Source organism: Pelecanus crispus, chromosome 7 (genome assembly GCF_030463565.1).
Source record: "Pelecanus crispus isolate bPelCri1 chromosome 7, bPelCri1.pri, whole genome shotgun sequence".
NCBI lineage: Eukaryota > Metazoa > Chordata > Aves > Pelecaniformes > Pelecanidae > Pelecanus > Pelecanus crispus.
Window position 1 is genome coordinate 26,466,069 of NC_134649.1, and position 25,205 is coordinate 26,491,273.

At 40.5% G+C, this 25,205-nt stretch overlaps 1 protein-coding gene across 1 annotated transcript; it reads right to left on the reverse strand.

Annotated features, from left to right (window-relative positions):
* Positions 1-1,077: 1,077 nt before the first annotated feature.
* On the reverse strand, positions 1,078-24,046 carry NINJ1 (ninjurin 1). Its single transcript, XM_075713906.1, has 4 exons — positions 23,975-24,046; positions 14,187-14,421; positions 7,020-7,181; positions 1,078-3,988 (listed from the first exon to the last, which is right to left on the reverse strand). Exons 1-3 carry the CDS (start codon positions 24,044-24,046, stop codon positions 7,027-7,029), a joined length of 462 nt encoding a protein of 153 aa, XP_075570021.1. The 3' UTR covers positions 1,078-3,988; positions 7,020-7,026.
* Between the last annotated feature and the right edge of the window lie 1,159 nt (positions 24,047-25,205).

Here is a 25,205-nt window from a genome sequence, read left to right on the forward strand (position 1 = left end):
GGTTCGATGATTCTTTTTCAAGGAGTGGTGTGTTTAAATGTGCAGGTTATCAAAGATACGAGTTATACATATGAAATGGTATCATCATTTTTCTTCTAAGTGTTCCCACTGCCTTGCAGTAAGTAAATACCCTTTCAGTAGAGCCTGTTCTCCTGTGGTTTGACAAAATTATATTGTAGAACAAGGACCAGCTTTTGACATTGTTTTGGCGGTTTTTTTGAAAACAAACTGTAAAACGGTGCATAAATCAGTACCACACATAGCATTTCCTGAATCAGATAAAACTTATAATGGCAACACCTTTGGTAAGCTAGAAAATAAGCAGAGCTTAACATGACCAAAACCTTCTGAATGACAGTTGAGGGAAAAACAGTAACCAGGATTATGCTTTCTAGCTCAGCCTATTTTATGTAATACTCAGCTGCAGAATAAGCTTCAGCAGTGACTGGTTTAGAAGACAAACACTTAAAAGTCAGTTCCTGTAAATACAGTTGTTGTCACCTGCTTCAGTAAGTACAGCTACACTGAAAATTTCAACCCAGGCAGTCCTAGATGCTGAAGAGACTAATGACCAGAGCAGCCTGTGTAATTCTTACTCGGCTCAGCAGCTTATGAAACAGAAGTAAACAGATGACCTGGCATGAACTGTTTCCTGAGACAGCCTGTAAAAATTCATCTCACTTCATTATTGATGACCTCTTTTTAAGTGAAATGTTTGCCTACAACCAAGAATTCTGGAGAAGCACAGCAAACCAAAGAACTGTTTAAACCAATGCATTTGTTTGCCACCCCTAGGAGATATTTGCTAGGATTTTAAATAAACACCTGACTTAAAAGAATAATAATCATGTGATTAAATTATTTATACTTGAAACCAACTGGCAGATGCCTTTGTCTGCTAAAAAACACATGATGGCTGAAGGCTTCAGAGACTTAAAACACACACTGCGTGTCTGAGGACATTTTGCAAATCTTACTTAATTGCAATAAAAGACATGGTAATAAAGCAGCATCCTTTTTATTTAAAAAAAGACATCCAGTTGCAAGTTGAATACTGCGATGCCCAGTACAGTCTTGTAGTCGGATGGCTTTCAGATCAGGTGTTCGTGTGTTTAGAACCAAAAGAAGAGACCAGGCTCTCTGAAGTTGCAAGTATCTCTGTTGTGATGCTTCAGTCACACATTTACGAGCTCAGGAGGTAGAAGGATTCATGGGGGTTTTGTTGTTGTTGTTCTGAGTCTGGCTCTGGCAGACTTGAAGTGAACAGACACCTACCCCCTTAATGCAGATCTACACATCCAGCTCTTGGCACCCAACAATATGTTCAAGTTTATAATATTTTTTCTTTCCCTCCTGTATGTGCCAAAACCTATGTCTTGCAAAGTCCATTGGAATCCGCAGTTGACAAGTCATTGCCTGGTAAGCATTTCCTACCCAACTGCTCTGGATCCAGTTAGTTCCACAAGCCGCTGGGAGATGTATACAAGCCTTGATATTTTCTGTTGGACAACAGCTTAGCAGTGAAGATGCTATAAGAACACCTATTATATTTTTCAGGAGAAACCTACTGTTAACAGCTTGTTTGCTTCAATTACCTGAAAAGTAACAGTCCAATAATGAGGGGAATAAAATGGGAAAAGACCTGGTATGTCTGTACTGCAACCCTCTCTGACTGCTTTCAAGTGTTCCGGTGCAAGACAAACATGATCATGCTCATTAAGAGAGGGCCAGGCAGTAAGGAGCACAGAAATGGAAAGCTACATTCAAAATTGGGCCAAATCACCACGAAGTATAAATACAGTAAACATCAGTAGAGTCTGGACATCTGGTTGCATCTCCCTTCAGGGTGGTATGGACAAATCAAAAAATAAGAAGATTAGCGAGGTGCCAGAAACACATTTCTTCCTATTTTCATGTCTTGCTTAAAAAAACTAGAAAGATGAAAATCTGGCAATGAAAAGTATCTAATATTCATACCTAAGTTAAAAGTAACTATCTTTTGGATGGGTTATGAATTTAGTGACAACACAAAGCAACTACTTCAGACATCTAGCTTAGGTACAAAGTTTCCTGTGCAGAAGAGAGGTAGATGCCTCTAGAGAGCCTCTCCAGACTGGATCAGATGCACAGATGGGAAAATACTCCAGTGAGTAAAAAGGCGAAAGGTAACAAAGGTGATACATTCAAGAATCTTATAAAAATTACTGCCTGATGTTCAGCCACAGATAAATTTCATGCTTGGAAGGGCTCTGCCTACAGTCACCCCATCACCTATTTTCTCCAAAAGAAAGGTTTTTAAGGTTTTCAGCACTGCTATTTAGCCAGTCAATTCACTATGCTACAGCACTGAAACTGCGATAGCACAAGTATGTAGGAATAGTCCTTCAACACTTCGCTGGTTTGTAAAAAATAAATAAGGAAAATAGTCCTGAATACCTCATTCAGAGCTTGTTCTGAGCTACATTTAAATTAGTACAATATGCACAATTAAAACCATTGCTTGCTAGATACTGGTTAAAAACATGTGAAGTTGGAAATGAAGCAACAAAAGACAAATTAAAAAATAAAAAAGAATGTCTATTCCATTACTAATCATACAAGTTTCTGATTTGTTTTCTCTTAGTAATTCTTACAGAACATGTAAATGAAGATATGGTACATCAATGGGCCTTGAGACATAACTAAGAGAAATGTGATCAATAAAAATTGTAAATGAGATGAGACACATGGAAGTCAACTTCTATTAATATGTGCAAGAGAGCATTTAAAAAGTAACAGTAAGTATCTGTATTAGTACAAATCTGCATCTACAAGTAAGCACATGCTAGAAAACTAGGATTTTTCTGATTGCAGATGTTGACACTTTGGAAATAAAAAGACTGAAATGTTTTTGTTGTAGAAATTTTTATAACCTACACCATTACTAGCAATAATGTATTTAGAAAAAAGTGTCAGTCCCTGAGCCAGCAGGTAAGAACCTAGAAGTTATATCTCCATATATATTTAAAAAAAAATATTAAAAAATTAGTGATGCTTTTAGCCATAAACTTGTAAGAGTAACACAACTGCAGCAATCAATTTTGGGAAGGGAAGTGAAAGGGAGAAGTAAGTTATAGACGGATAAACTTCTTTCAGTTTGCTACTTGAATTGCTGACAGGTGCTCAGTACCAGTTTAGGAGGTAAAGTTCACCCTCTATCCTCTAGTTTTCCAGTTGGGCCTAGAAAAGGTAGCGCTTCTAACAGGGTTTCCAGAAATACATATAATGCACAGCATGCAGAGTATAGACGTTAACAGTAAGAAACTATTAGCAATTCGGTTATTTGTGTCTGTGCACAAAGGAGAAGGAAATTTTAAGCGTGGTCCAGAGATGAAGAAACAGGACAAATGACTACCTGTGAGAAAAACTGGACAAAAGATAGCCTGCTGTTTCTCTTTGTCTCATCTTTGCTTTAGCTAGAGTGGGAAAAAAGAAAACAAGGCACAGCTGTCTTTGCACACTGCAAAGGAAGACCACTGCTGTGCTATGGAGTATGTAGGTTTAGTTCCAAGCGAGTGAAATAAAGGACAATGTGACCATGCCAGAACTGAAGGCCTGCTGTTTCTTACCACACTGGAAATGACAAATTGCCACAAACCCAAAAGACATGGAAAATGGGAAGTTCTGTGAAGTGCCACCAGCTGATATCACCTTGTTTGATGAGCTTATGCCACTTCTCTGAAAAACAATTAGTTCCTATAGAAACTGAAATGCCAATATTCCAGAAAAACAATGTCCTTGGGTCAAAATCAACTTTTCCTTAGATGCCGAACAGTTTAAATATTAAGACATTGTAAAATTTTAGGTGCACAAATGTGTTGGTTGTTGGAAACTTGAGAAAGCTGCTCAATATATCCAGCTTCTTCAGATTTTTTCTTCCCCCGCTGTGTCCAAGCGTAACTGACTCAAGTGCAAATGGCATCTACGGAAGAATGAATGCTTCAGGTCTCTGAAACAGAAAACAAAGATATTGAGATGTTAAAGATACAGGAATTATAGTAAATGACAAATTTGCCTTAAAGGGGGAATTAAGTTTTCTTTGGAAAAGGGTGCACAATAGTGAAGGTGAAGCCAGAAAATGGTGGCCATTCACTTCTCTCAGGGTTTTGAGGAGATTGTGGCAGTGGACTGGCAAAGACTTATTTTTCAAGTTACATTCAGACGACCAGGTGTCTTTAGCAAGGGCAATATGCACAAATGAGCAAACCACAAATGTAGTGTTCCAAAGCAATGAAGAACTTCCACATTTAACAAGTGTGGAGTAAAAAAACACAGGTCCCAGATATTTGGCCATTTTATTAAGAAACTGCATGTGTAAGAAGCATGAAGGCAGGATCACACAGCTGCTGGTTTTGTACAGATGTAAACTTGCTTTAAACATCCTTTGGTCTTGCTTCTGCCTCAGGTTACATAAACCAGCTACTGTTTCTCCTTTATTGAAGCACTGCAAGTTTATTAAACCAGTTTCAGCAGTAGATATCAATCATGTTTATGTATGTGAACAAATACTCTGGGTGTGCCCAATATATGATACATAGCTGTATGAGTTAGTACCATACATGAGGCAGAACTGTTTCATGCTCTCATGATGATCTCAGACAAGTTACATGTGAACTTGTTTCTCATTTAAGACCTAGCTTTCTAACTAGAGATTCCACAATCCTAGTCATAATTAAGCCACACAACCCTTTGGGTTGATAGTTTATGGAGAGCAGAAGGAATAGTAGAGGAGAAACTCCAACACAAATGCTGTGAAGAGCCCCTTCTTGCCAGATGGTGTCAGCTAAGCAGTAAGACACTGCATAAAACCACTGATGTTTCCAGAAGACTTAGCGACATATGTGTGTGAAGGAAGGGAAAAGGAGGCAAAGTCGATGGGACAGGTGGGAGAAATTTGCAGGGGGATGCACTTTATGTGTTTAAAGAGCTAATGCACAGCAACGTTCAGAAGCCAGCCTGGCATGTTAGTGCTGCCCAGAGCTGAATTGTCTTGTAACACACAAACAGATGTCCTGCAAACCCTGTAACAGCCGCAGGGTTCTTCAAAGCACTTCAGTATTGAGTTCCGCTGTTGAGAAATACAGCAGTCATGTTTGGGAAACACTGCAGAAGCAGCATCTCCTAAAAGCCAGCAAGAGATCAAAAAGGGAGCAAAGCTGACACTGGGGAGAATCAGTAAGGCACCTCATTAGAGAATGCGGTATTAGTAGAGAGATAGCAGATGAAATGTGGGTGACCTCACCCATCCAGTATCTTGATAAGGCAGGTGTGTGATACCTACCTCTGGCTATGAGGTGACCTCTCAATATACCATTATATTAAGGCACTAACTGGCTTGGGATTGGATTGTCAACTCGTCTTCCTCTCTACTCAGCATACATCAGTGTGATAAGCAAAAACTGCTTCTCCTCTCTTCCTTCTCAAGTTTTCTTTCACTGTATCAAAAAGAGGCGTGGCTGAGATTCTGGTATGCCACCTTGTCCATTATTTGAATTTCTTGATGCCTATTTCAGATTCTTGTCTCTGCCTGTGTTCCTGGCTATTGTGCATGTTTTTTCCTGTGAAGATGGTTAAAATTCCAATAATCCTTCATTCAGTTCTCTTGGCTTTGCCAGTGAGATTTTGTGGTATTCTTTTAATACATACTGCTGAGATGGACATTCTACCTATAATGCTGATAACATCTCAGATAATCTATGTGCTCTTCGCTGCTAAAATTAAATATTTATTAGTTTATTTGTAGATACTATGGCCAAAAAATACAATAAAACTATCTTGTTTCAATACCAGAATTTGACAGGGTTTTGGTTAAACCAGACGATTCTGCCCACATGCCGAAATCAATGAATTTCATTCTTCATCTTCCTAGTAATTTGTCGCACTCATTTCCCCCCATGTTGTTTAGAAATCTGATAGATTTTGGTCTGTTTTCCATTCTTGTTACAGATTTCTGTTGTGCCATTTATCTTCAGATTAGGGATTTAAAGGCCTTCTATCTTCTTTGAGTTAACTTTTGAGTTAACTCAAACTGATAATGTTACATGTATGAGCTGTCTGAGTAGTAGCCAGTGTACCGTGGCTTGCCAGGAAAGTCAAGTAATTCTTTCTTCAGCAGATCATCTGAACATGATTTCAGATTTGGAAGATAAAAAGTCAGAGCAATGTTGGCACAAACTTAGCAGTGCTATTTTAAAGGCAGATGTTGGACTACAGCGCTTCTTGGGCTATAAGCCTACAATTTAGGTTTATCTCCTCCCAAATTGGTCATCATAGCTATGATGCTAGAAAGATACCCATTTTGATTCCCACAATCCCTATATTTATCCTTCTGTATAAGTAAACAACAAGCTTTAAAATGCAGGTAGAGCAATCAATATTGTTCTAAATGACCACATGTATCAAGGAAAAGTGATCGTGCACATCTTTGCAGGCTGAGTCTCCCACAAAGCAGAAGCCCTGCAGCTTGGGAGGACAGAAAAGCCACACTATCTGCACAGGAACTGAAGGGCTCCAATGATGTGTAGTACTGTATGTTGGACTTAATAGCCCTAGTTACTTGGATACTTTGGTGTTCATAACAGACTAGATGCAATATACTGCAAACCTTTCTTAAAAAAAGAAGAGGCATTTGGAGGAAGCAAACCAGTATTATTTCCCTTTTTGGCTTAGTCAGCAATGAGGAAAAGGAGTGGCTAAGCCAGGACAATCTTTACACTTCCTGTGCATGACACATGCAAGGGGCCCCTGACAAATTAAGATGCTGCCACCAACTTTTGAACTCTACATTTACAAATACACTGCAAAAACTTAGCAGTTCCTAGTAGCTTCTCTTTTTGCAGTAGTCTGAAGTAAACTCATTTATCTGCAAAAGCTAGAACTATATAGATAAGCTCATGGGTATTTTTAAATCTATGCCCTAGTGTGCACTGCATTCTTGTACACTATGCCCTACTACCTCATGGTGCAGAGACCACACTCACCTTGTACTTACTGTCTCGATGCTGACTCAGCAACTGGCTTCTGCACGCCAAAGGCAGTGATAAAAATATTCACAACTACTATAATGAATACTAGTCCAGTTGCAAGGTTGTTGAGGAAATCCAGCTTTCCATGTTTTGCAGGGTTGTTAAGGTCATATTTGACTTCAAAGAGAAAGAAAAAAAAAGTTTTAATTATATGTATATTTCAAAATCCAGAATAAACGTCTTCACTACTCGTGTAGTTCAAGAATTTCTCTTACACTGAGCTATTTGCCTCAGTCATATGTAAAAGGGAAGTAAGATTCTGCAGTGTCAGTAAAAGAGCTAAGGAGAGTATCTTTAACCACAGTATCTTTAGAGTATCTTTTAGAGTATCTTTAGCCTATTAGCTTCCAGTAATTACCATCTAATCTCTATGGATGCACATGGGAAGTAATGGGTACACAAACATTACTAGAAATCTTCTGAATCATAGAATCATAGAATGCTTTGGGTTGGAAGGGACCTTTAGAGATCATCTAGCCCAACTCCCCTGCAGTGACCAGGGACAGCTTTAACTAAATCAGGTTGCTCAGAGCCCCATCCAACCTGGCCTTGAATGTTTCCAGGGATGGGGCCTCCACTACCTCTCTGCGCAACCTGTTCCAGTGCTTGACCACCCTCATTGTAAAAAATTTCTTCCCTGTATCTAGTCTGAATCTACCTGCTTTAACACCATTACTCCCTGTCCTATTGCTACAGACCCTACTAAAAACTCTGTCTCCATCTTTCTTATAAGCCCCCTTTAAGTATTGAAAAGCTGCAATAAGGTCTCCTCGCAGACTTCTCTTCTCCAGGCTGAACAACCCCAACTCTCTCAGCCTGGCCTCATAGGAGAGGTGCTCCAGCCCTCGCATCATTTTTGTGGCCCTCCTCTGGACCCGCTCCAACAGGTCCATGTCCTTCTTGTGCTGAGGGCCCCAGAGCTGGACGCAGTACTCCAGGTGAGGTCTCACCAGAGCAGAGTAGAGCAGCAGAATCACCTCCCTCGACCTGCTGGCCATGCTTCTTTTGATGCAGCCCAGGATACAGTTGGCTTTCTGGGCTGCAAGTGCACATTGTTGGCTCATGTCCAGCTTTTCATCCACCAGTACCCCCAAGTCCTTCTCTGCAGGGCTGCTCTCAATCCCTTCATCCCCCAGCCTGTACTGATAGTGGGGGTTGCCCTATCCCAGGTGCAGGACCTTGCACTTGGCCTTGTTGAACCTCATGAGGTTCACACAGGCCCACCTCTCCAGCTTGTCCAGGTCCCTTTGGGTGACATCTCGTCCTTCTGCCATGTCAACTGCACCACTCAGCTTGGTGTCATCTGCAAACTTGCTAAGGGAGCACTCAATCCCACTGTCTATGTCATTGATGAGATATTAAACAGCACTGGTCCCAGTACGGACCCCTGAGGGACCCCACTTGTCACCAGTCTCCATGCGGACATCAAGCCGTTGACCATGACCCTCTGGATGCAACCATCCAGCCAATTCATTATCCACCGAACAGTCCACCCGTCAAACCTATATCTCCCCATTTTAGAGAGAAGGATGTTGTGGGGGACTGTGTCAAACGCTTTACAGAAGTCCAAGTAGACGACATCCGTTGCTTTTCCCTTGTCCACTGATGCAGTCACTCCTTCATAGAAAGCCACTAGGTTGGTCAGGCAGGACTTGCCCTTGGTGAAGCTGTGCTGGCTGTCTTGAATCACCTCCCTGTCCTCCATGTGCTTGAGCATAGCTTCTAGAAGGATCTGTTCCATGATCTTCCCAGGCACAGAGGTGAGGCTGACAGGTTGATAGTTCCCAGGGTCCTCCTTTCTTCCCTTTCTAGAAATGGGCACAACATTCCCCTTTTTCCAGTCAGCAGGGACTTCACCGGACTGCCATGACTTTTCAAATATCATGGAGAGTGGCTTGGCAACTACATCAGCCAATTCCCTCAGGACTCTGGGGTGCATCTCATCAGGTCCCATAGACTTGTGTACATCCAGGTTCCTCAGGTGGTCTCGAACGTGATCTTCCCTTACAGTAGGAGGGGTTTTACCCCCCTGCTCCCCATCTTGCAGTCCATCGACTCAGGAGGGATGAGGAGAGAGGTTGCTGGTGAAGACTGAGGCAAAGAAGTTGTTGAGTACCTCTGCCTTCTCCTTGTCTGTTGATACCAGGTCGCCGTTCTTGCTCATCAGGGTGTGTGTGTGGGGGGTGTACGCTTTCTTTAACCTTCCTTTTCTGGTTGACATACCTGTAGAAGCCCTTCTTGTTATTCTTTACATCCCTTGCCAAATTCAGCTCCAGCTGCACCTTGGCCTTCCTGACCCCCTCCCTACATAACCAGGCAGCTTCCCTGTACTCTTCCCAAGACACCTGTCCCTGCTTCCACTGCCTGTGCAGTTCCCCCTTGCTCTTTAGTTTGACCAGTCCTGACACCACCGATGAGCTCACTTGCATTGGTGACCATCAGGTCCAGTTCTTGATCTTTTGAAACCTAGTTTTATTGCAGACTTGAAGGATTCAAAAATTATTTCAGTCTTGAATACATGAGGCTCGAAGCCCGGACAGGATGAAATGAAGTTAAATTTCTTACAGTTAAAATGCTACAGGTTCTTTGCAGACAGCCCAATCTCTTTACCAGCGCTGGATTTTTTTTGTACTGGTGCCCTTCCCCAGCTGTGCTCCCTGCATTTGCACTAGTTCTGTTTTTAAAAAACAAGGGCATTATATCTGTTAAACAGAGGAAGATTTCAAAGTAGGTTAGCTGCAGTCCTTTTTACGGAGAGCATCAGCTGTGTAAACATTTTCTTTTGTTTCTCACAGTTGTTCTCTGGTTGAACTTCTAATTGGAGTGAGGGAGGAACACACAAGGGAGACAGTATTAATTTAGTTTAAGCTTTGATTCCATGCCTTGTGAAAACATATAAACGAGTTACATTGGACTGATAATAGACTTGATGACAGAGTAAAGCATGTGCTTGCATAGGATAGTAAGAAGTCTGGGGGCGCTTGCCAGGCATCAAGTGAAAACCTAAGATTTTCCTCTGTCTCTGTTCTCCTGCAGTAAGGGCTTTGCAACTCAGACCCTCTGCTAAATTTCTTTGTTGCTGCTGGAATGAGTGCTGATGAATTCTGGAGCATGTTTTGAGAATGGTTTTTGTCTATTAAAACTCCTAGTTCTTAAATGCATAGTTCACTGAACCTTGTGTGTGCATGTACAGGATGTGTGAGAGAAAGTTTATACCTGACAAATTTTTATAGCAACATAAATAAAACTTTGAGCTCCTTCGGATATGCACATACATAGACGTGTAGCTTACGACTCTACTGTATGAGATAAACTTTGTTATTTGCTTTTAACATAATGATCCTATCAACACTGCAGAACTTAACCACAGAACCAAGACTTGCTTGTTGAAGCAGTTAAGTAGAAGTGGTGACAGACACACTTGTGATGCTGAAGTATTAAAAGCCAGCTTCACTTGGTGTCCCTAATTAGGAAGTCTAATGCTGTTTTCGTTTCAAGGAATTCTGGGTGCCTGTTCAAGTCCTGTTTGCTAAAGCAGTATAGTCAAACATCACAGGCCAGTCAAAGCACTGAAGAGCAGTGTGGGGGAACTATCTGAGAAGCTTAAGGTACTGCACTCCTGTGTAGGCATGAAATAATTTAAGCTCAACAGTACTTAACCCTGAAAATGAGTTTATACACCTCTGTAAAGCATCTGGAGCTACGCGGATGCTTGCATCCCAACAGTACCTGGAAGGACTCTAGTACTGTCATGCGAATGAGGCAGAATAAATTAAATGGAATAATTAATCCTGAAGTATGGAAGAAAAGCATTTCAGACGGTTGGTTTAAAAAAGAAAAGGCAATAATGGCCTAACATGTTTTATGAGTTAAAAGAAATCATGCTCAAAGGAGAACTGACACTTTCAGAGCTATCCCTTTGTCCAAATAAGGGTCAGAGAAGACAAGTATTGCTTGTCAGTTTAGGTGGTGCTCTAAATTTTGAAGTAGAATTGCAGTAATCCTATCTTTGTGATTATAGTATTTAAGATGAGGGTGTTTGTGAAAATGTCCTTAAGAACAGTTATTCTTTAAGTATTTTATTATAGTGGGATTAGATTACTATGATTTCATGCCACTTAAACTATTTCAAGACATTCTTTGCTCTTCTTCCAAAAAGTTAAGATTACTAAGTCACTTCTAAGGACAAGTTTGCTGAACATTTTTCAAAATGTTTTTGTGAAAAGCTCTTTTGAAGGAGGAAAAGCTTTTAATCCCTAGTAGAGAACTGTGAGAACTGGTAGCTCCTGGGATAAAACTCTGTCTCAAGGAAAGAAACTGGATGGTTGCACAGACTTTTGTTTGGACTTGTGAGAGCTTGTAAGAGGCATAATTTTGTGGCTGGACAGAAAGGTAAACTGTTCCTGCAGGCCAAAACTACCAAATACACATTGTGAAAAGCAAGTTCTTGCTACGATGCCTGTATCTTTGTACCTTCATATCTTATTTCCTATCCTCCGTACTTTTGACCTCAGCACGACAGCATCACTCCAACAGCATACCACTATACGCCAAGGGCTTTGTCACCCTCGGTACGCCAAACCTAGCCACTGCTGACTGCAGAGCGCAGGCTGAACTCCTGATGAATCTCACTATTTTCTAAGTGGTCTGTGAACTCTACCTCAGCCCAACTTCTGAGTTGGGGCTGCTGGGTACTCTCTTTACTTGCAATTTGACAAAGATAAAAGTTACAGCAATGGACTGTAATTTTGGCATTTGGGCAATGTATGGCAGAAATAAGCATTAGAAAGCAATGTCTTGGCACACACTGAGAAATTATTGCCCAACAAAAAACAGGGAACTTGTTTACAGCCTCAAAGTTTGCTTAACTGAAACAACCACCAGGGAGATGCCTTCAACCAAGAAACATGTAAGTGTTTTGCTGATTTTTCCATTACTCTTTCCCAGATCCCCCAGTATCATCACGTTGCTTTTTCCAGTCCCTTTCTGGAATGTCTTCTGAGCCAGGACCTGGATTTTGCTTTTGTACCAACTCTACCAAATGCAGAGACAGCTGTATTCTGTCTCTTTTGTAAGAAAGAAAAAAAGCTACGTCAGCTGCATATCAGTATCACAAGCATTATGTATCCTGGTTTCCTAGGAACTTCCTCCTTGAACAGAAAGTTGTTTTTTCACAAGTTGTGCTAAAAAAATGGAACATTGAAAGACTAACAAAGATGCCAAAGGTGGCACCTATAACTTAGTAAATGCCATGTGTGAACTCTGGCTATCACCTTCAAGACTTTTCATTTACAGTAGACTTAAGATCTGTCACATAGTACCCATTAATTTAAAGGGAAAGATTTGAAAAAAGTTATGAGAATAAATGATCATACATCACTAGCAAAAGAAGTGATCCATAGCTGTTTCCTACCAGTGAAGGCATCGTTTATTTCAGTGAATAATGGGGTTCAACTGACGCTGAAACCTAAATGTTTCCTCTGATTTCCACAGGTATCTTTGATTGACTCTCTGAAGTTATGGTCTAGGGTTTTGGGTGCTGCTAATGAATGTCACAGGTTTTCAGCAACTTTGTAAAGTGCCACTGGACTGTTTTTGCATTTTGCCTTGCAAAAGCATGGGGGAAAATATCACAGTAGGTTAAGATAGCAAACGGAAGTACTAAAGACTTGTTCAAGGTCAAAACAGAAAACTCAGACTTCCAGAAGAGTGCTGTCTCTCCGCTCTCTGTGGAGTTTTAGTTCGGCTTTTTTGAGTAATTCATGCTCACTTAGTGATGACATTGTTTTAGAAATGAGCCTCGTTCTATAGCTCTTAGATCAATATTCTGCCTCTGCCTTACAGAATAAGGCAGAGGGTGTAGGACATACATGTGCTACTAATCTAGCAATACTAACTTAAAATACCTAATTTTTAGTGATAAGTACTGGTACTGGTTCTTGTGCCTCACAGCATTGTACCTGTTAATACTGAATAGTGGAACCTCTGTTTTTGAGAACAGCAAAAATGCTGCATTGAACTTCTAGGAATGTGAAGGTCTGTAATTCAACAAAATAAGGCAGAAAGGGGAGAGGCAGAAGGCAGGGACCGGAGAACTAATTCTACAGCTGTCTCATTAAACGCGTCCAAAGCACGCATTAACACAACTCCTATCTGAACTCATTCTCTTGAAATGATTTCTAGCATATGTTATATAGGTATTACATCACATTTCTTTGGTAGACAGTAGAAAAGGTTTCCCTAGTGATTAGGAGAATTCAAGACAATCTATTTATAGTCCCAGGATGCTACTCGGACTGTGTTTTCATATTATATGTAATTTCAAATTTTTCAACTGGAGTCATAGTGTGTGGATATGATGAGGTATGTTGTTATGGTGAAATCTTGCTCCAAGTAGCCTATTTTTCTTTTTAACTTTAATTTCAGTTTAACACAGGTTTGAAAATTAACAATAACAACTACATTTCTACCATTCCCCACCTAGGGATTTAGGATGCTTTGAGTAATTTCCTAAGTTTAAAACTAAGGGGTTTTTTTCATTATTGTCAAGCCTTTGCTATCAAACCTTTGATTTGATTGCACAAACACAAACAAACTGAAGACAATATGCCACACCAACATGAAGATGGACATTCCAACTTTCACTTTTGTTTTGGAGTTCTATGTTCACAATATATTCTTATAATATTACTTATTATATGACTGATACAGAACAAATACATTCCAGTCATAAGATCAAGTAACAGATCTTGCCAGAAATAGTATTATGAAACTGGGCAGGCTGCATGATCTTATCTGGCCTATTAATGTTTCTTTTACAGTATTTCATCACTTTCCTTCCTCCTCAGGCCTTGTGAAAAGAAAAATATTCATACTCTGGGCAAATGAGTATGAGGAAGTTGATCAAAATTGAAGATTCCACATAAAGCTGCCCTTACTCCTTTTGTTGCAGTATTTCTATGGTCTTAAGAGAAAACTTTAATCAATTCTGAGGTAAAGTCTTTCAAATATAACAGCTTTTTAGAAGTAAATGGGAAGTCTATATACTATGTTACATACCACCTTATAGGTTGCATCCTATAAGAAAAATACATGTCAATGGTTCTTGCTGTTGTTACGTACCAAGGAATATCAGGAGCACTCCCACCATAACTTGCAGCGTGAGCGACAGGCTGATAAGAATGATAAGTGGGATGTAGAAGGAAAAAGAAGGTCCTTGCTCCATAACGGCTTTCAGCTGGGATGCATTGGCCATCAGCAGGGCAATGTCTAACATGCTCTCTGCAGCGCTCTTCTTATTTGCGTAGTGGTTGATATTCATAGGTCCATTTCTTTGAAACCACTGTGATGTTCTGTGCTAAAATAGTGAGAGAGGAAAAAGAGTATTCACATCACTTTAACTGGTCTAGAGAACAAGAGATCACTCAGCCCATCAACGGATTTCTGTAATTATACTGATAGAGTAAAAGCAGTGCTGAGACTATCAGTGCATCTTTTTCACTGTTACCACTGTCCTCCATCTGGCAAAAGAGCAGTAAATAGTGTCTATACTGCACTTTGGCAGATACACTTTTTCCAGCTTGCAGGATCAGTCTAAACAGTCAGTATGTTTCCACCCTGGGAAAAGGAAAGATTGAAAAAGCTGAAAAGTTTGCACTGAGAAAAGTTGGGAGGGAAAAAACAGTGTAAAACAATCAAGCAAACAATAGATTGTTGTAACTAATTTACTCCTAAAAGCATACTTAAAAATACAAATACTTATCAAATTCACTCTCTGTCATCACACATCTACACAGTTCCTTAATTACTCATGAGTCTTATATAAATCCTCAAAGATTTATGTGGAATTTGGCCACTGTATGAGCTTTCCTTGACCTCTTTTCCTGCTGCTTCTTACTCTGCTATGCCACTGTCCAGGTCCATCCATACACAGTGAATTGTTTTTCTGCTTAAATATAGTATGATCTGTGGCTGCCAAGCACTGCCCAACTACAAGGGAAACTTTTTTTTCCATTTTCACATCAGCAGGTGTTTTTTTTTAAATTCCTCTGCAAACAAACAGGAAAATAAAAACCAACTGCAGGGCAAAACCAGAGCTAGTTAACCCGGAGGGATGAATAAAATGAGTGTTTCCTGATGACAATTCATATGACCCAACCTGAAATCGGAGACTTGATGTCTGCCAGAGGTGCCTATTTCTCTGTGGATTAGATGCAGCTTAAGGTAAATAGGTGAGACTTACATGCCTAACTCTGTGATGAAGAAAGAGTAGGTAACTCTCTTTTCTGCAGTCTCTGAACAGGTTAGGAACCTCATTCTTGCTGCTTTTACTTCCAGACTTTATTTTCAAAAATAATACACAAATATATTAAGAGTAAGCTTATTCTGACTGACTTCTTTAAACCTACTTCTTAAAGACCTTTTTACTGCACAAATGTGTTCCTGCTTCCCAGAAAATACTGTGAGAAAGTCTCACTTTGAAGGTTAGTTCAAATGCAGAAAATGCCCTCTAATCACTCTCTTCAGCAGCACTAATAACTATCAAATTTCCAACTCCAAAGCCAGTTTTGCCACTGTCCAGACCTAAAGGTGTTCTTTTAAATAGGACAGATACCAATGCATACAGCAAACACACTGCCAGTTTCTCCAGGGCATTCAAATACCAAACTTAACCTATTTTCACCAGGCATGTAATCAACCTCAGCCTAAATATTTTACTGAGTGAAAAATGTCTTGGGGCAGCAGCAGACATTTTTCCTGCAAAGAGAAGAAAGCCATGTAATCGTAGCTTCATGCAGACGGCTTCTTTACTGAGACCAAGCTCCCAGGAAGAAATGTCTCTGAGATGGATACTGACTTCAGTCAGGAAGAAGTTGATACTCATTTGGTTCTATCTATATCCCACAATCTAAAAATGCAATTTGGCTGGGGAATCTATCCCACATTTATCACCTTTTCTCTCCCCAAGGAGAGCCTCCTCTTCCCACCCCCCTCCCCCATTAAACCACTATAGCATTTGGATGCTTCAGAAAAAACACTGTAATTCTAGTATACCCTCCACCAGAAGCACTAAATCATGTGTGGATGTTCATTTCCTTATGGAAAGCACCATGGAATATATGCTGGAAGTACTTAGTAGAAAAATCCAGACATTTTCACTGTTTATTGTACAGTAAAAAGCCAAACACACACATTTACCTCTTCGCTACCTAATGCTAGCAGTGTAAGAGGGGATGGGAAACTACGTGTGTATTAGCAGAATTCAGTTTCTGGGCATGAATTTAAAAGCAACTGTTCTCAGCAGACTGCAGAAATAATATGATCTATTTTGGCACAAGTTCATAATAGAGGAATGTCTATGTCTAGTAGTTAATTAACTCCTTCCTGCCAAAAATACTGACTTGGAAATATCTATTGGGTCTACGAGGCTGCACTGTGTAACACAGGCAAAACTACACAGGTAGCTGTGACTCAGTTCTTAATCCTGATGGACAGGGACTGCAGTGAAAACATGATGACTGGTTTCTTTGTTTTCACTCCATGTAGGAACGTGATCATGCTTGACATGGCTTTTTTTTGTTGTTGTTTAAACTATACAAAAGAGTAAATAGTCTGGGCTACATCTTCCTTTCAGTTACATCTGTGACTACATGATGTAAGATAGTTTCCACATAAACAACAGAATATGACCTTTTCTTTTTCCTGGGGAAATGTCCTGCTGCACTTTTGGGACCTTGCTGTTTGCTAATTTTCTGTACGGTCAAGTCGCAGGTGGAAATAGCAGGCTATGTCATTTGAACTGTGGTGGAAGCAAAGGTTTTCAGTCACTTCTGAAATTTCAAGAAATGGAGAAGACTTTTCAAAGTAGGGTGCTGCTAAGGCAAACTAAGGCAAAACTTCTTATTCCTGGAATGACAAATTTACTATGTTTAGATTCTAAAAAATGGCATTTTACTCCATTAAGAGGCTTTCAGCTACCAGTCCTGAAACCAGACCAGTTCAGAATCAGCTACCAGTCCTGGAACCAGACCAGTTCAGAATTGGAACCAGGCATATGGAGAACTGAATGCCGGTTCTACTGTACAGAGCTTTTTCTCAGCCTGTGATCTTGCCTTCTGCCAGAAAAAAGGACCTGTAATCATGAAAGCCCCAGAAACAATTATTTCCCATATTCTGATTGAGAAATGGAACCTCCTGACTCACGCTAGAAAACCATAAAACAAAACAAAACAAAACAAAGAAGGAAATTAGCCTTGCCTTCTGGAAGGAAGTTGAGGGCAACTGCCAAAAGTATTGAAACAAATGCAGTCAGTACTATGGTGGCAATTTTTAAGATCAGACTACATGTTACACAGCAATATATAGACAGGCAATGAAAGAAGAGCTGTTGCCTTAACCTCAGGATAATGACAGTGATGTACAACAGAAATTATACGGGAACTTTGTTATGTGGCTTTATGGTTTCAGGGAGATTCCAAGCATTCAGCAATATGTGCAGCCCGCAGCACCAAAAAACACTTACTATGCTGTAAGGGCATAGTACCTGCAGGGCTGCAGAGAGGGAAAGTGAAACTTCTGGGGATTTTCTAGGATGCATGTAGAGTAAGGCTTTTCCTGCAGGTGTCTCTTCGCAGGAGAACAGTATGCATTCCACGTGACAGGCTTCAGTCTCAATGTAATCAAAACACCTCATTATACACTTTCAGTATTCAAATTACCTGGTACAGACAAGCTGATCCCTTCAATTAGAGTGTCACCAAATGAATCTGAGGAAAAACAGCATATGTGTTCGCATGTGTGCGCATAAGAGCCAGCTGCAGCTGGAACTGCTGTATCTTCCTTTCCCGGTCATTAACAGCCTGCCCTCAGGTCTCCCATCGCCTGCAAAGCTTCAACCTTTCAGCAGAATAACCTGCCATGCTAGTCTACGCAGTTATAAAAAGGAGATGAGTGAAAAGCCTCCCCCTTTTGCTCTGTCTGTGACTGGCGGAATCCTGTGGTACAGCTTATTTTCACAATCACACAATGCTGTCCCCACAGACAGTACCACTCTGCATCTCTGCACCGCGGCAGGGTCTATTTGCTTGCCTAGCACACTGCAGTTTGCAAGGATAAAGCTAAGATGCTACATCAGAAGCTGGCACTTTTTTGCTTCTGTAAGATCAAACCTTCACAGCAGGACTGAACAGTATTGGATACACAGTCTTACTGTGTTGGTACAGACTTTGCTGCTGCTTTGCTTCACTCGTCATTTTCAACAGTACACCCAGAAGAACTGAGTCCCTTTGAAATACAGAAAGGATCTATTCATTACTTACTAAAATGTAAATAAAAGTGGCATTGAGGTGAATGTCCTTAGATGCTGAGTTTCATGAATCACACCTAAGACCCACCTGGTGATTCAACAGGAAGGAAACAGCACTGAAAATGAAATTTGTTTGAAAACAAATAATAAAATATCTTTGTTAAATACAGTAACTTGTTATAGTAAGGGTTTCTGCTTCTATTGCAGCATTAAATTGCTGCTTGTGACAAAATTTATGCAGCTATTTGTTCAACAGAGTATTTGCCAAACATTAGTGACTGCTGAAGTAGTCAAATTAATGTGCTGGAAGTCTGACCGATAAAAGGAAAGCCCAAAAGTAATGTTATTTTTTCTTGTCCAACTTGACCTGAGTTTCCCAAAATGTACCAGTTAGTCTGTCCAGAGAAGACAGGTGGGGTTTTTGACATGCCAGTCATCTGTAATCCACAGAGAAAAAAAAACACTAGTGAAAATTACACCTATTTTGCATTTGTATTTAGAACTTAGTTATGTTCATTTCTGTCACTCTGCCCTATGGCTGCAGGATGAAAGAAATCATTTGGATTTTGAGTGCAAGTTTTTAGGATTCATTCCTTCTCTTTCCGTATGTTCCTAAGTACTTTACTCAGCTTCTTAAATGTCTTCCACCATATATATGTTCCCCTAAAGAGACTGTTTTAAGAAAATCTAAAAAAAAGCCAAAACAAAAGCCCCACAAAAACTGTAAAAGGAAAATACTGCCTGAACCAACAGGACCTTGAAATTTCCAAGTTAAAGAGTCAGATCCGCTATGAACACTCAATTTACTGTTCTTGTAATGAAGGTAACAGATACTCACAGTAGCACAAGACTTGTTACCGTTTTCTTCTTAAATCCCACTAGAAAACCAGTATTTTGCAGTTAGCAATGTGAACTTCTAATTTCCCAGATGAATACTTAGAATGAGAAACTGCAAAGTATAAGCCAGAAGTACAGCCTGGGTTGCTTTAATTTTGATTTGCAGTTTGTAGTTGCAGCTACTTAGTATCAGCTGGGACTGCAGAACCCAGAGCTCAAAATGTTTTGCATGTCAGGCCCAGAGCCTCATATCTGGGTTCTGAAAACATGGAAATACTTATTTTAGTATTGGTACAGTATTAGCACTAAATACTTTCATGGTATTCTAACTGTAAATCATTATGCAGTAGAGTGCCTTTATTAAATACAGGAGACTGACAGTTTTGTATGGGATAATTGGGAAAATAATGCTGATTATTATTGCTATATTCTGAATGTTTCTAAGAACTGTGCTTCTGATTAGTAAAACCTTCCTTAAGCTGTCAGAAGGTTCTTCACCTTCAATTACATTTACTCTGAAATACAGTCTTCACAGTCTTTGGCTTGCTCTAACTCTGCATAGTTTTCTTTCTGTTTTTGGTTAGTGATTACTGCAATTTTATGGCAGCTATTAGACACTTAATAGCCAAACAGCCTTAAATCAAAATGAGATCAGACAAGCTTGTTGCTCAGTATAACCTCTGGGTTTATAATGTCATGGAGCAAGCTCCCTTAAATTCTCATGTTTAGGGACATTCCTAATTTTAAAATAATGGAAACTTGCTATGTAATACTGAGGCTGTTTAAACATAAGGTTGAGTCATACTGATCTTACAGTGGACTGTTCTTTACTGTGTTTTGCAACAGTCCTTCTAACCAAAACTGTTAATAAAAGAGCTAAAAAGCCCTTTCATTTAAAAAGTAATTTTCTAAGTCTTTGAAGTATTCACCTGTAAGAAAAATACTGCCCAGCAGACTTTTCCAGATTTTTTAGTGGTAATTTCATGTTCAGGAAAAATTCCAGTTATATCAAAAAAGGGAAGGATCAGACATAAAAGGAATAATATAGGACTAAAATAGAACACAATTTCAGAACTTCACTTTAATTTTTTTCTAAGATCAACCTTACAGTTACAGAATTGAACTAGTAACTTTATAAAATTATTTAATAATCCTCATAGATGTGGAATTTCTGTCCACTTCTCCATCACCTACATACTGAAAATTTAATGGGCCATATGTGGCCACTCTGAAATCAGACTTCCCCTCTGTCTCACGAGATCTTGCTGATCTAAAAAAATAGGGAAAACATTCTACAAAGAAAAGAAATACTCTTCCAACAAAAATATTTTGAGCTATATCAGTTATGTAATGGATGATTAGATCCTTTGTACACCTCCTCAGAAGGTATTATTTCTTTTCCCCCAGTAAAACATTAGATCACATGTTCAGCTTAGCACTGACTCAGAGAGAAAAAACCCTACATCATCAGTTAAATTTTCTGTAAGAATTTCAGTTGGGGTGGGGGGGGCAGGAATCTGTCCAACCAAGTACCAACCTAGCATAACACTAACTAGCTTGTGAGACTTCTGCAATCACATCTTGAGACAGTATGGTTGCAGCCAATTAAAAAAAAAAAAACCCGAAAAAAGGGAAAAACTCAGCCTACGTTCATATTTCATATACAGCATCAATTTTCTAGCATTTTTAAAAGCCTATACTTAAGAAGAGCCACTTCCTATACAGACAGACAGAAAATGCAAGTATGACTACATTAAGGAAAAAAAAGTGGTAACCATGCTGATTCCTGAGAGCTAAAAAGTTAGTATGAAAAAAAGGTAAAAGTACAGTCTAAATCTATACTGGTTCCAAGACCAAGCTAGAATATTTTTACTCATTAAATGACTTAAAAATAATCAGCACACCTGATGACTAACCTTGTGAAATGAAGTAATAACTTAAACTTCTTCATACAGCAATTTAAATAGAAGCTTTCTCCTGTATGATTTTTTTTTCTGTCTTGCATTGCTACTGCTCATTCCAGTGATTCAGTCTTATACTACTATTTCTCACAACTGGACTGTGGGCTGCCTATTTTGTGTTGTTAAAGCACTGTTTGTTTATCCTAGCTACTTAAAAAACAAGCAAACAAAAACTTATCACCAATAATTTAAACATTTGGAGCGTATCAAATACTCCAAATTCAATTTGATATATGTAATGCTTTAGAACATGCCATTTCATTCCATATGCAGTAGAATAATATAAAGTTCCTACAAATTTGAAGTTTGTTACTTGCAGTATGTTACCAAGAAATTGCCATGTCCCAAAATTACTTATGAATTAATATACAATCTTGAATACATTTTTAGTAATACTATATGACTCTAATAGAAGCCAACTATTCCAGAGCTGTTCTTTTCTACTATCCAATCTTGTTCACCTTTTTCATAGTACTTTAACTCTTTCAAATACCATTTCTGTTATCTTGGAAACACTAAACTACATTTTACAACACGGTGAATCTAGACTGTTTCAATATGGACCATGAACAAGGAAAGCAAATAGAGGAAGATGAAAAAACAGTTACTATCTGTATTTGTATGAACAGATCCTTTGCAGAAGCAGCCAGACGCTTCTGCCACGGGTAATTATTCACATCAGTCAGTGAGGTGTGCCAGGCCAACCCAGTATTAGAAGCAAGGCATTTCTTGCTTCTAAAAGCTTGACAGCTGCTAAAATATGTATAAATGTATCCAAATTAATGATGGAGTTAAAATAAACCACATTAAACCACTGTGTGACCACTCATTCAGAATTAGTGGGCTTAACTAGTCTTTTTTTAATTTGTCTGTTTTGAATGCTTTGAAGGTAAGACAACTATATCTGCATTTTGTGTCAGCTCTTGTGTAAGAGAAGGCAGCAGTCTATTGCTGAAGAAGGGCAAGAGAATCTATTTTGAGCAGAGGGCAGATGCTAGGATGGGCAGTAAGCAAACTAGGATGAAGTTGCAACACCTGCGAGCATTCCTAAAAGCAGACACTTACGCACTTTTGACTCCAGTACTGAAGATTTAGGCACCAGTGGATTTGTGGTCTCTCCAGGTTTAGTTGGCTGCTGAGTTGGGGCATTCTTTTGTTTGTGTGAATTGTGAACTTGGCCAGATTTTTTTAAGGTATCTCCTATTCACAGATTGGTTTTTAAGAAATCTGTCCCCATCTGTTTTACCTTGCATATACTTTTTTTTTTCTGGTGAGAAAATGAAAAAAAGTGTCTGTGAAGTCCTCTGAAGTGCTACTGTATATGTATAATACAATATAATACTACATCTTGTTGCTTATTCTTTACATGGCACTCACAAAGAACTTGCAGGTTCTATGGGAAAGATGTAACAAAATGATGATCGCTTGCAACTGAAGATGAAGTAAAACAGGAAAGTTGCAGAAAAATGCTTGGAGCAGACCAACTTTAACTTGGTTTAAGTCTAACTTAACCAAAAAAAAGTCCCCATGACTAGTACTTGTGATGCAATCACAACTCTATGTTAATAAAAAAAGAAAATTGCCGAGAAGTCAGTAGCTTAAAGGAAACCCCTTCAGGCCACCAGTTTGACGCACGTATGCCAGCCTTGATTCTCTTTAGGTACTTTCCAGGATTTATTAAAACCAGGTTATTTTTTTTTCTTGGTATGATATTCATGACTACAAGTGTTTGTCAGGAAGGGAGGGAGGAAGGACAGATCTGCTAGACAATCAGTCCAGTCTGTCTGTAACCAGAAAGTTTTACCAGTGATGCAGAAGATCATTTAGTACAACTGCTTCTATGTGACAGTCTTAGGTTGGAATAAGAGCTGCTTTTTAGAGTTTAGTCCTTTTGAAAACAACATAAAAGATGCTCTTTTACCAGACTGGCTTTTCAGAGAAATGGCATGCTTGGAAAACATCCTTTATGCATAAACAGAATACGGGATGAAATGCTTTCCAGTGAAGATCTCTGGTCATGTTTTGACTACATGGAGTAGTAAAAAGCTGGGTATTTCTCTTCTTGTTTTCATTTGGATTACTGTATGGAAAAAAAACTGTACGGGCCCAACCCTTTAAGTAATTCCTCCTACTTTTTGGCTCACTTATGTCCTGTGTAGATATCCCTGGGTAACTTTGCCATCCTCTCCCACGTCATCTGGGTGGAAAAACCCTCTCGGGTTCAGAGTGGTGCTGGTGTGCTCCAAGCAGAGATTTCTGGGTGGGGAGGACATCTAATGACCTTTCAGCTGACATGTGTAGGAACTAAGGGACCATCGTGCCAAGGCTAAAAAAGATTTTCTTTTCAGTCCTTCGTTGGCACTTGCCTATCTTTTAAGTGAGACAAAATGGGATGCTTGCAGCGGCATCCCTACAAAAAAAAGTGCTGAATTAATGGAAGACGTGTGAAAAAAAAAAACAAACAAACCAAAACAGGACTGCGGCTGCACTCCGTACACCATTCCCTTCCCGGAGTTTCTTCCCGCCCCGGCTCAGCGGGAGAGCTCCCCGGGGCACCTGTCCCGGCCCAGCCGCGACAAAAGGGCTCGCCGCAGGCGGCCGGGCGGAGGTGGGCTCTGGGCCGCCGCCGGCCTCCCAGGCCTGTCTCGCCGTTGCTGTGAGACGCGCCGCTTCCCCGGCCCGCTTCCCGGAGGGCGCCGCCGCCTCCTCACGCCCGCACCGGCCCGCCACGTCCGGGCGCTCCGGCAGCCGAGCCCGCTCCCGCCCTCCGCCTGCCTCAGCTGGCGGGAAGCGACCCCGGCCCCTACCTGCACGACGGCCACCGGCTCCGCGCCATCCGCCTGCCCGTTGAGCTCGTGCGTCTCGCTGCCGGAGTCCATCGCGGCGCAGAAGAGGCTGGTGCGGCCTCGGCCCCAGCCCAGGCTGCCCGCGGGGAGCTCTTGTGTCCCGGCTGGGCCCGGCTCGGCGGGTCAGGGGCGGGAAGGGCCGCTGAGGAGAAAGTTGCCAGCGAGGCGGCGACTGCTGGAGCTAGCGCGACGGCCGCCGCCGGTCCCGTCCCTCCCTCTCCTCACACACACCACCCCGGGGGCTGTCTTTCCAGGCCGCACCCGGGGAGGTTCCCCGTCTGGCAGAGGCAGCCCGCCGTCCCCGCAGGTGAAGGTTCACCGTGCGGCATGGAGACCCGGCCGCAGCCTGCCGACGCCCAGTGCCCGCCGCCCTGTGGCAGCGGCCTCTTTCCTGCCAAAAATTAGGTTTGGGGTGGAGTTTCTTCAGCTTCTGCTGAGTTCGGGGCTGAGCGGGATCTGGGGCTGAGCCGCTGCCTCGCACGCTTGGCTTGGTTTTAAGACCAAACAGCTTGGTTTTAAGACCAAATTTCCAATGTTGGCCAAAGAATTGTAGTTTGTGCTGTTCTGGAGAGTAGTATAGGTAATTAGTACTGTATGCAAATGTTTCATTTTAGAAAACTCTGTCTTGACAGAATTAAAGTTGAAGGCTAGGGTTTTATTTTAAGAGTGCTCTCATCAGTGTTTAGGTTTTCAGTTTCATTATCCTATTTTTTTTTTTTCTCCCTAGACTTATTTTCCCACCTGTACCACAGCAAAGGATGCACAATTAACGTACAGGTTTGATGGTGATGGAACATCAGAGGAACACTCAGATGTTCAGAAACAATACAACTAGCAACAAGAGCAGTAAAGTAAGCCTAAAGTATGAAACAAAGCAAAATAATTTAGAATTTAAAATGTTACTGTTACAAGCAAACCTTCTGCTACTTAAATTTAACAGTGTTCAGAGTAAAAAATGAATTTCAAAAAAATGTGTCTTACATGACCACATGTAATCTTTTTTAAGGCTAGCAATGAACTGCTCAGCTGCGCTGGAAATGTTCTTGAGTAGTTGTTCAATCATGAACCTGTTCCTATGTGTGGTGTCCAAATGTGTCCTCAGGTTAACTCTTTCAGAATCTTCTATGTTAGGAATCACTTTTTTCACTCTCTAAACACAATTAAAGGATATTCCATTTACAGCATGTAAGCA